The following is a 12,101-nucleotide window of genomic DNA, read 5'->3' on the forward strand; positions in this document are numbered from 1 at the left end:
GGAAAATGCAGATTTATCTTAATCTTGCTTTTATGCTTTTTTTCTCCATTTCCTTTTGGATCTGCTGGAGTCATTTAAGTAAGGTATAGTCATGGGAGTAGTGTTTTGAACAGGATACTCGCCTCTGTATGCAGCTTTTTAAGTTGTGCTTGTATCCGTGACCACTGCAATTCTTCTCCGTACATAAAGTCTCACCACTCTCCTCTCTTCAATGTTCCTGCTGTTCGTGCCTCTCCCACTTCCCCATGCGGTTCCCATCTGATTTTTTTCTATTATGTTACTGTAACCTTTATGATATTGTTCTTTAAAACTCATTTTTCTAAATTGTTTTTCAAAACTCTCATAGGAGCTAATTTAACCTGCTTCAAGAAAGGCAACCTAATATCTACCCTGGATATTGGCGAGCTTGGTAATACAAAAAGCAGCAACTATTGTTTAAATGTGTTTGTCGATAGGATTTTCTTTAATGTACCAGACTTACATCTCAGTGGAAAATGTTTGTCTCAGGGGGCTTCCCTTTCCACTGGCAGCACCTGCACTTCCTTTGAAAACACTTGAAATAACAAAACTGAATCGCATGAAACACTCACGTTCCGTCCTCGTTGCTTCTGTAGAAGACCATGAAAGGGTCCGACTTGCCGAAGAAGTCTTTCTTGTCCAGTTTGTTGGCACAGAACTGCATCGTGGCGCTGTCCTACAGGGAAGCATGGAGATGTGGGGAGAGAAGTGTGAGAAAGGGTTTGGGGGGAAGGGTATATCATAACTTCTCTACAATGGAAGGTATTATTATTATTTACAGTATGGCACTCTTCTTCCCCTGATTCTTCTCTTTTATCTTCTCAGCTCTCAGCAGATGGAGGAAGCTGTGCATTACACAGCCTAATGAATACAGCATCACTTCTGTAGTCTCTGTTAATGTTTATGGGTGTATGTGTTTTTTATATGATTGTATTTAGTGTAACACTTCAAGTCTGGTCCATTACTGTACACGCTCATACAAGTATACAGCTCAATACATATAGTGTACATTTACCCACACATGTAACACAGCTGCTGTTAAAACAAATAATTCACCTATTTGAATGAGGATGTAGATATATTACTTTATTGACTTTGTAGTGTGGCAGTCACCTTTTTCCACTCTATGAACTGCTGGCAGTCAGCCTACCATACACTTTAGCCTTATCTATCACCACAGCCTAATGGGGTGTGTGTGTGTGTGTGTGTGTGTGTGTGTGTGTGTGTGTGTGTGTGTGTGTGTGTGTGTGTGTGTGTGTGTGTGTGTGTGTGTGTGTGTGTGTGTGTGTGTGTGTGTGTGTGTGTGTGTGTGTGTGTGTGTGTGTGTGTGTGTGTGTGTGTGTGTGTGTGTGTGTGTGTGTGTGTGTGTTTGTCTTCAAGTATGAAGGCATTTTAATCTCCAACCATTGTACCTCATCTACCCACCTGTAGTCCAGCTAACGTCAGTGCCAGCTGCTTACCAAGTCTAATTCTAGCATTAGTAATTGTCATCAAGCTAACCTATTCTGATACCTGTCGCGGCATCTGGAAAGCAACAGATGCTTCCAATATATTCCAGCCTCAGAGAAATAACAAACTGCTCTGTGTCTTGTATTTTTCTAATATCCTTTGAAGGCTGCTTTTGCATCTTGTTATAATCAAATACAAATGATGTTGTTTTCCATTTAGAGCCATTTCAGAACTTTTGGGTATCATTCTGATTGTAAACTATGTTCCTAGATAGCCATAGTGTACTTCAGTAGATATTAAGCAAGAATTGCAAGATAAATCTTAAACTACTAAAAATACTTTTTTTGTAGTAATTACCTATAAATTACTGACACTTTAATCACAGAATTTCTGTTAATAACTACAGTATGATAGTTGTTGAATGTGTAAGCATGCAGCATTTTCGATATTTTCCAGTGGTATGCCAGAAAACACAACAACTATAGGTATCAGAACTGAAAAAAGAAAACAATGCTTAGTGGTGTTGACACTCCTACGATCAAACAATACCCGTATCAAGATGATGAAGGAAAAAAATACTATTTGTATATATTTATTTTGCAGCAAATCACTGCGACCTGTGATTGGAACACTACGACCGCAGCTAGAGCCCATTTAGTCTGTTATGGTAAAGATGCCTCCATTCATGATGGCTAGGAAGTACATTATGGACAAAATTACACTTTGGTACTTTGTTGCTATCCGTATCGCATTGAGGGTGCCGGGTTCTTAACATTTGAACGATAAACAGCCCAACTTTACTGTATTAGTATGTTTCTTGCAGCTTCCATAATTGTCGCTGCAAACCGACTCCTGTTCTTTCTCCATTTACCCTCACTCTCTCAGGAATGAGCCCGATTATGTTTATTCTCCACAAGTTGTTTATCATGATGTGTAAGGCTTTTACCATCCCCAAATATAAATCCCATTACTGGTGGTGAGGCTTGTACAACTTGTTAACTGTTACCCCTCCCTCTTCATGGCCTGTGTGGTGGCAGTGCAGGAGGGAACGTATCTCTGGTGAATAGGCTGTGGCTAATCTCTGCTGCACAGTGGGGTCATTACAGTATGTTCAGATGCTGTAACAGTAGATTGCTGTTGCTCGAGCCTTACTCTGCGGCCCATGCTGCCACTAATGATCACTTAATAGCTTTTTAATGTTGCAGCTTGCACCTTGTGTTCTTGCCGTGTGCCGAGTAGCAAATCAGCAAAAGAATGTGTGAGAGGATGCAAGTGTGTGAGAGTGAGTGCAGGAGAGTTTCTGTGCACATATGCCCATTTGAATTCATGCATGCATCTTCCCACAGCGTCCTCACTGTGTCTTTATCACTCACAGCCAGGCACAATGCAGCACACACTTCCCTCTGACACACTCATGATCGCATCCACTCCACTCCCGCAGCAAGAGGAGCTTTATCTGTATTCCTGTCCTCGCCCTGAGAACACACACACACTTATCACACGTCTGCCATTTGACAAATCCCTCCTACACAGAATACTTACTCTGTTTCATTCTCTTAAAAACACTCCTTTAATCCTCCTGGGGGATGTTTGCAGCCGTGATTGACACAAGCAGTTGAATGTTTATGTCATCTGAATATGTGACAGTAGAAATAGCAGCAGTTCTCACTTCTATAGCTTTGTGGTGTCTATTTTCAACAAGTACCTAACTCCAACAAGTACGCATACAAGCAGTGTTCAAGCTTACAATTGAATGTTTAGGACATACGATACGATATTACTTTATTTGTCAGATCAAGTCTGAAATTTGACTCAGGTCACAGCAGCTCCATGTCCAACATCAACAGACAAGTATCCAGACACAATTCATGAAACAACAAACATTTAACATAACAGCACAATCAGTGAGAGGAAAGCTGCTCAAAGAGCCTTCAGCGTGCATTTGATCTGGGATTTAGCTCTGTGTTTACTGTGAGGATTGACTGATGCACGAAGGAGTGCTTCAGTCTGAATTCATTGAATGGTGGGACCCTGTATCTCCGATTAGATGGTAGCAGTTCATATTCACTGTTCAGAACATGGTTTGGGTCAGAGATGATGTTGTTGGACAGCCTCACTAGGTTGATAGGCTGAGTCATAGAGTCTCTGACAGGGTTGACCAACAATCTTTGAGCAGATTTTTAACAGGTGGAGCAGTTTTGATTTTAAAGCTGCTGACAAACATTTGTACCAGGTAGTATTGCAGTAGTGCAGAATGGACATGATCACAGATGTAAAGAACAACAGAAGAATTTCTCTGCTCGCCTCAAAAGACCTAAGACGGCGGAGAAAATCAATTCTTTGTTTTGTCCTTTTGCACAGATATTCAATGTGATCCTTCCATGACAGCAGATGGTCAATCATTACACCCAAGTATTTGTATGAGACTCCCTGCTTGATTTCATCTGTATGGAGGACAATGGGGACTTTATGGGAGTCAGATGGTTAGCCAAAAACGATTTCCTCAGTTTTCTTGGCGTTGATCTCAAGAGCATTGCTATCAGTCCACTCGACCACCTGATTTACAGCCTGTTGGTGCAGCTCAGGGTCGTCTGTGTTGCTGAGCAGAGATATTATTGCAGTATCATCAGAATACTTAATGATGACTTGATTTGGTGTGTTGGTACATGCATTCAAATACATCGTAAGAATCATATTGTGAAGAATGTTTTATTCCTGCACCCAATAAAAGTGATTTAAAGAAATATCCCAGATTATGTTTTGCTCCAAGGCTCTACTACTATCCACCGACAAAAGAGATTTAAATAACTCCCAAGACTGAGGGGCAAGATTTGGCGTATAATTGAGTGCATTTTTAATACGTGCCAATTTCCTGTCTGCTATCAAAACCCTCCTTACTCCTGCCTGTACGCAAACAATCATACCTGTGGGATACAATGTGTTCAAGCTCACTAATATTTTAAGCACTCACACACAAGCATAATGTTAACATTAGCTTTTCTATATGTTTTGTCCCCAGCAGAAGAAAATGTATATGATAATAAAAATAGACAGTGAAATTACTAATGAATTTACCATCTATGCAGTGTGAGAAACAAAAGTGTCTCAACACAAACAGTACATTCAGCTTCGAACTCAAATGTATGGATGTTCACTAATGTCAATTCACAAATCAACATGACTGAGCAGGCATGCAGCTTGTGCTCGGTGGGATTTACTGTTGACACACAGCAGATCAAAGGCTGTTGCATGGCTCTGAAGGATTGTTGTGGATTATCGTGCTGTAATATTACCTTTTCAGTTTTTCATGCATTTATTCAGTGAAATGCAGTTCCTTGGAAAAAGCAATTACTTTATAGGTTGCCATTGTAATCTGTGTTCAAACAATTACAATCAACAGTGAATACAGTAAGCATCAAATCCTGATTTCTTATTGATTAGTGAAACACTGTAAAGTCTGAAAATGTGCTGCCTTAACACCCAATCAGGCCTAAATGGATAAAAGCAATCAAATCACCATCACAGTTATCCTGCTTTATATCAATTATATCAACTTAACAGAGATATAAAATGTAAACATAGGGTTTTAGTTGGTTTAAAGGGATTAAATGAACTTGCTGATCAAGTTGTTCACAAAGTAAACACAGATGTTGGCATTCAGAAAAGCTCACGGCACTCTGGGTCTGCAAAAGGGAGGACACACGAGGAATTCTCTGTGGGGCTAATAGACACATAAAAGCATTTATGGTGATAGATGTGTTGAGGATATTAAATATTCATCTGCTCCTGCCTCATTAAGGTTCTGAGGCACGAACACACACCCTTGCAGAGGTCTGTGATCAACAGCCATTTGCTAATATGGAGAGAATCCGAGTATCAATATTTAAAGAAGGGGAGCAGGCTGGATAGAGACACATTCACACCCTCAGGGGTGTAATGAAGGATTGTTTGTGACAGGAGAGAGTGTGTGTTACTGCACTAATTAAGACAGACAAAATGAGGAGAAGACAAAAGGGAAAGGTAGTAAAACTATAGCATGAGGACCAAACCGGTGCATTTATATTGGAATATAAGCATGAATTACTGTGAGCCATTATGTTTGTGCCCCTTGGGCTAAAAAGCGTAAAAAGGATTTACGTCAAAGGCGAAAAGAGATGGGGAATTGGGGGAAACAAGGTCAATACCTAATTAAAGTCCAAAGCTCCCGGGTTAAAAAAGAGGAGGCTGATTTAAAACGATAATGAAAGAAAAATTATTCCTGCTGTTTTGATGATGCCCCCCCCCCCCCGTGTCCAAAGTGCACAAATCAGTTAACACTCAATCTAAGGATACGTGACATTCAGTACATGGTCCTCAGTGATTTGGCATTCCTTTACATGAGTGGTTCCTCGCTTGAATGAGCTTCCCCCTTTTTTGCTTGATTTAAAACCTGAGGATACTAAATCTGTGATTTATGTTATCCTGTGGCATAAGGATTGCCAAACAGTGTACGTGATTGGAATTGAGTGTCAGCAATTTCTGCTTTCCGCTCTCTACCCACATCTTCTTATCGCTCCACTCCCAGCTGCTCCAGGTTGTCTATTTTCTACATTTGAAATGTTCTTTATCCCAGTTGTTCTCTGCTAACCTTAAAATAACAGAATTTACAGTTTGCTCTGTAGGAAATGATGTGCATGCTGCCCTTCATGTGTATTGCACGATGCAAAGTAACATTTAGATGGCATTTAAATGAGGTGGAGACTCATGAAGTGAGGTCGACAGATGTGGATCTTCTGTTAGAAGTAGATTAGACAATGAGAATGTTCCATCAAAGTTGTAATTATCCTGATAAATAAATGTGTATTTCAAAGTTGTAAAAGGTAGAGGGCCTGGATGATAGGCAAACAACAGTGGTTCTTCTCACACAGAGACAGACCCTCACCACACATCTGTCCGTCATGGATTATCTACACTCACTGCTGGTGGCCAAAAGACAGACTGCAAAACAGTCCAGCAGTTCAGTTTGTAGAAATAAAACTGAATCAAAATCATATTGGGCTTGCTGCTCTGCTCCCACGCTGCTCTGCTCACATTCCTTGTTGCAGATATGTTCGAAAAAATAAATAAAAACAAAGATTTCCCTTGTGAACCAGCCAAATTGCTTTTCTGTAGAGAGATGCAACTAGACTGAGATACTGTTAGTGCTTTAGAAGGACGCAATTATGCAGGATAATAACTCCAATGTGGGCAGACACATGAAGTCAATATTGTCATAACATTGTACATATGGAGTTTTGAGAAGCTATAAGCATTAGGCTTAACTGTATACGTTTGTATATTTTGCTATCAGTAACAATATTTCGTTTTTTGTTCCACTGCTACTGTAGTTGTATTCCCCAGAAATCTTGCGGGATCCATGTTTACTGATGCAGACATTTATTTTAAAGGCTTCTTAACTGTGAAGCCCCTAATGTATTTGGGAGCCGTAGCCACCCTCGGAAATGGGTTGCTTCGGGCGTGATAATGTTTGCGAGTGGGAGTTAATCAAATGTATGTAACCCCATATTGTTATGGTCAAAGTGTTGGGATATCTAGTGAAACTTTTAATATCTAGCCCCTGGAGTTTGAGAAAGGTTTCACTAAATTTAAATTGCTAAATTTACTTTACGCCATATAAACTTGATGAAATGGGATTTGTTTCTCAAGCTCATCGTATTTAGTCCATATGGTTTAGGTTTATAAAACTGTTGAACTATGGAAATCAGTTAATCAAAAAGGATCAGAAGTCTGCTAATAGGTGCATCATGTAGTACAGGATTGTATAATATTGGACTCACTACACGAGGCACATTCCGTTTGTATTCAGTTTAGAGCATCTGCTAAAATGTGATTGGTCATGTTGGGCTGCTAATGGATTTTCCCGAATGTTTCTTGTGCCATTGGAGGTTGTGATCACATTAGTCAAGTTGAGAACGGGCACTGTGACCTTCTGTTCAAGCAAAGATGTCTGTTTGTCTATGACCTTGTTTTTTTAACTTAAGCTGCTCTTCCTTTGATCATTATTCTAATGATGTTCAACCCCTGATGTGAGACAAATGGTACAAGCAATTAAAGTGTCTCTCTCTTGAGACTTCTTTACACTTTGTAGTTGTATGAAGCCAAAAGGAAACTGCCAACTTAAATAAATTAAAAGCTGGTGACCTCAAGTGTCTTACTGAAAGTAGTGTCAATCTTTGTGTACTATATACATTTGTATTTAAAAAAGAGCTGAACCAAATGTTTATGACATCCCCACGTTTTTTAAAAAGCACTTCTGATGTAAAGGTTTACACCATATTGGACAATACTGGCTGTGACTGAAAACCATGTGTATAGATCTCGGATGAGTTTTAATCATGAGCAAGTACACATGTTTACCATGCCACTAAACCAATTCTATGGAGACTGCTCCATGAAACTGATGAGAAATGTTTGCTTATGAATGAATGCTAAATATGCGTTAACTTCCTCAAACGAGCCACAACCTCCAATGCATCCATTATTTTAAAAATCATGCTATGCAGATGAGTTCTTTGCTCAATTCAAGATTTCAGTGTTTCCAAAGAAACCAAATGTGTCTGACAGACTTTTAGCTAAGGGTTGAAACTAAAGATAGCACAGAATAATGTTTTTCTCATTGAGTATGGATGGAAAGGCTTAGTTTCACTGTGAGGCTGTAAACCCAGCATTGAATTATTGCCTTTTGAGATAATTTGAGGATCTTTTAGGAACTGGTTTATTAGTTAGTAGTTCAGTTTGTGTGTGAGAGAGAGAGAGAGAGAGAGAGAGAGAGAGAGAGAGAGAGAGAGAGAGTGTGTGTGTGTGAGAGTGAGAGAGGGTGTCTGTCTGTGTGTGTCTGTCACATACGCTACAAGGGACAAGGTCAGGCAGGGCTGCGTTTTAATTAACCAACACTCTGTTTCACACTATCATAAGCCAAGCTGTTCTTATAGCTAAGAGCCACACGCCTGACGTGAAATAATCCTTTATTGATTCACTTCACTGTCTCTTTCTATCTGTCTGACTCTATTTGTCTCTCTCTCTTCGACACACAATCGCACACACATTTCTGTTTCCCTCCATCTAATCACTGCTTGTTTGCTCTTTTATTATCATTGTGCCATTTGGTATTTCTCCTTTACCTTCCCTCTCTTTGTGTCATTTGCTCTGTTGCACTCTCTTGCTTTTCAATATCCTTGTCTAATCTGCGCGCTGGGAGCCCAGTGGAGCATCCGAAGCGTCAGTCCACAGTGATGGCGGAGGGGCCGATCAGCGCTCACCCCTTCATGTTCCTGGGCTTTTTCATTAGACAGGTGCACCTTCAGCAGAGTGTTATAATCTGAGAGGTGTGTGTGTGTGTGTGTGTGTGTGTGTGTGTGTGTGTGTGTGTGTGTGTGTGTGTGTGTGTGTGTGTGTGTGTGTGTGTGTGTGTGTGTGTGTGTGTGTGTGTGTGTGTGTGTGTGTGTGTGTGTGTGTGTGTGTGTGTGTGTGTGTGTGTGTGTGTGTGTGTGTGTGTGTGTGTGTGTGTCGCAATTACGATTATGGCTTGCAACGATTACGAAAACAACGTAATCGAAATAAAACGAATTATTATTATTTATTTTTTTCAGTTGAATTATACTGAAAGTTCAGGGTAATCAACTTTTAAAAACATACTGTTAAAAAAAAAATCTCCAATAAATTCATGTTTTCAAAGTAAATGGATAATCGTTTTTAATAATCGTGATATCAATTATTGACCCAAATAATCGAGATTATGATTTTTGCCATAATCGAGCAGCCCTAAGCCACTGAACACTATCTGTTACTTCACATTAAAGATCAGAAACAAAATAACATAAAATAGTCTACAGTAAAATATATGTTTATATATGTTTTTTTAAGGTCCTACTATATGTACAGTATGCCTGGCTCTTCAAAGCCAGAATATCAAAAACAGCAACACATAAGCACTCAAATACCACATACCCACTTCTCTTGAGAGTGCATCATGAAACTGATGAATAACGTTGGTTTATGAATGCTAAATGTGTGTTAACCTCTTCAAACAGGCACGAACCATCGCAGAATACATTTATGCAAACTAATGCAGTGCAGACAAGCGTTTTGCATTACCCATTGAGCCTGGATAGAAATACCTAGTTTCACCTTAAAGCTGCTGAAGTTGAGGCCTTTTTTGGGAGGTGGATTTTAATTTGACTAAAACGTTGTGATTACTTCTCATGAACTGAAGACACACTGTGAAACGGGTGAAGTTCTAAGACGAAGACTCGGATGAAACCCACATCAGAAAACAGCGTGGGATGTAACTGTCAATCACAATGTAGCCCCGCCCTAAAGGTTTTGTCTATTTAGTCAAAATAGGACAATTATTTACACAATTACCATCATACGGAACAGTTATACTTGGCGATTAAGTAGTTCAATTATTTGAAATGTTTTAGGTAATAACTCCAGTAGTAGGCAGGGGTAATCTTCTCATAGACCTCTCTACAATTCGACTTGTCTTTGCAACCAATGGATTTGAGCCCTTCTGGCCAGTAAAGAGAATGCAAAATGTTGGTACTTCCGCATTGACTTGGCTTTTCAGAACCGCAACATGTGTATTGTTGTGAAATGACTTGTTGATAACATATACCCCAAGAAGATGTGTGATTCTGTGCAAATAAAACACTTCTCAAAGTGGGCTGAACAGGGTCAGCATGACATTTCTTTGTCTATCGCTGTGTGTCTGCCCTTATTTGCCCCCCTAAGCTTTTACCCTCCTCAATCCACTTCATGCACAATGTTTTTTTTAAGCAGGCTGCACTGACAGATGTTTGTATGCTAATGTGTGTTTGGCAGGGGAAATTATTATGGCTTACTTACTCGACAATTGCTCAGCTCCTCTGCGGACAGGACGATAGTGCCACATTTCTTCCCTTGGATCCCCCTGTGGAATAAAGAAACGAAAAGAGCTAAACATAAATAAATGGAAACACGTCTTCAATTTGTCCACTCTTGCCCACTCTTAATTGATCAATACAGGCCACTGCAGCAAGAATAAAAGCATGTTCCTTTTCCAATTGTGAAGTAGTCCTTCTGATAATACTCTACAACACAATTCTATTTGATCCATTTCACTTATTTTATTTCAGTATTACTGTCATTGAATAGGGCAACAAGCTCAACCTGAGAAACCTCGGAGGACTTTAACTCTAACTGGCTGTAACATACGGTAAACTTTCAACGTTGAGGGCTGACGTGTACTTTAGTATGATGTGTTGTGCAAGTTATACCCTATTATGCTTATGCTTACTAGAAGTTTTACACACCGGGGCAAACGTCCAGTATCCATTTCAACTGGCCAACATGTTAAATTGTCACTTCATATTCAAGTGATCGGGTGGAGTGAGGAGTTCTGTATTAGGGAACATAGTTCAGTTTTCCCTCCAGACTTTCAGATCTCTCGCCTTTCATTTTAAAAACTCTTTCAAATCAATCCATCATCTCTTGGCTCGTTCACCACACAAGAAGCAGAGCTTTTACTCCCAGCTAAGAAATATGATACAACATCGTAAACTCAATTTATGGTCGGTTTTAAAACATTTTCCTAATTGAACAAAGCAACTGATGTAATTTCAAACTTGACTCTGAGATTTTGGAGATGATGGTTTTCCTTTACCTCGGGGTATCGAGAATAAGGGCTGCTTTTAAAACCATTCATCTTTAAAAAATCCCCTTTGCACACATTCAAATTAATGTATCTTATCCTTCTCTCTTATTTCATAATATGTTAAATGTAGCTCTTTCTATTCGTGTATATTTGCCTTGAGGTCAAAATGACAGTGCCAATTTCCAATGCAGAATTATCCTGTAATTCAGATTGAGGTTATGTCTGTGTGTGTGTGTGTGTGTGTGTGTGTGTGTGTGTGTGTGTGTGTGTGTGTGTGTGTGTGTGTGTGTGTGTGTGTGTGTGTGTGTGTGTGTGTGTGTGTGTGTGTGTGTGTGTGTGTGTGTGTGTGTGTGTGTGTGTGTGTGTGTGTGTGTGTGTTTTTTTTAAAAGCTTAAAGCCTGTCAAATACTAAATCTACACCGTCCTGAAATCCACTCATGGTGACAGGTAGAATGAAATTGTAATGTGCAGAAAATGAAAATGAGTATAAGAAATCTTAAAGGGAAACAATGTAAACAAATATGAATCAGATAATTTCACTCTGTCTCCAGCTTGTTCAGAATGATGTGTCAAGGCTTTTAAAATGATCAAGTATGAGAGAGAACAAATGACTCCATGGGCGTTTCTCAATCGCGAGTACACATGCTGCAGAGCAACTATTTCAAGTATACTACGTCATAGAGTGGCCCAGAATGCTGGGCATTTAACATGCATTTAAACAGTCCTTCGGCGCCACTCGATGACGTACTGTAGTATACTTGAAATAGTTGCTCTGCAGCAGTTTTTTAATTGCGATTGAGAAACGGCCACGTCTCTCTATTGGCTTCCTCTTAGTCATGGACGTGAGTTGAACCGTGTTTTTCTCTCTCTCTGCAGAGCACGGTCTCCCCCTTGTTTCCATTAGTGAGCTCCTGTCCTGAGACCATGCTGTCACTGACGTCAGATCCTCTAACCAAAGGCC

At 39.8% G+C, this 12,101-nt stretch overlaps 1 protein-coding gene across 1 annotated transcript in view; it reads right to left on the reverse strand.

The window, feature by feature from the left end:
* Nucleotides 1-12,101, reverse strand: part of cpne5b (copine Vb) — a 114,240-nt gene that overhangs the window by 32,950 nt on the left and 69,189 nt on the right. Inside the window, exons 7-8 of the mRNA XM_079681343.1 lie at nucleotides 10,354-10,417; nucleotides 591-694 (exon numbers count right to left, since the gene is read on the reverse strand). Of these exons, the coding sequence (XP_079537469.1) occupies nucleotides 591-694; nucleotides 10,354-10,417 (168 nt within the window). The remainder of the gene's footprint in view (nucleotides 1-590; nucleotides 695-10,353; nucleotides 10,418-12,101) is intronic.

This window comes from Notothenia rossii, assembly GCF_949606895.1.
Source record: "Notothenia rossii genome assembly, chromosome: 5".
NCBI lineage: Eukaryota > Metazoa > Chordata > Actinopteri > Perciformes > Nototheniidae > Notothenia > Notothenia rossii.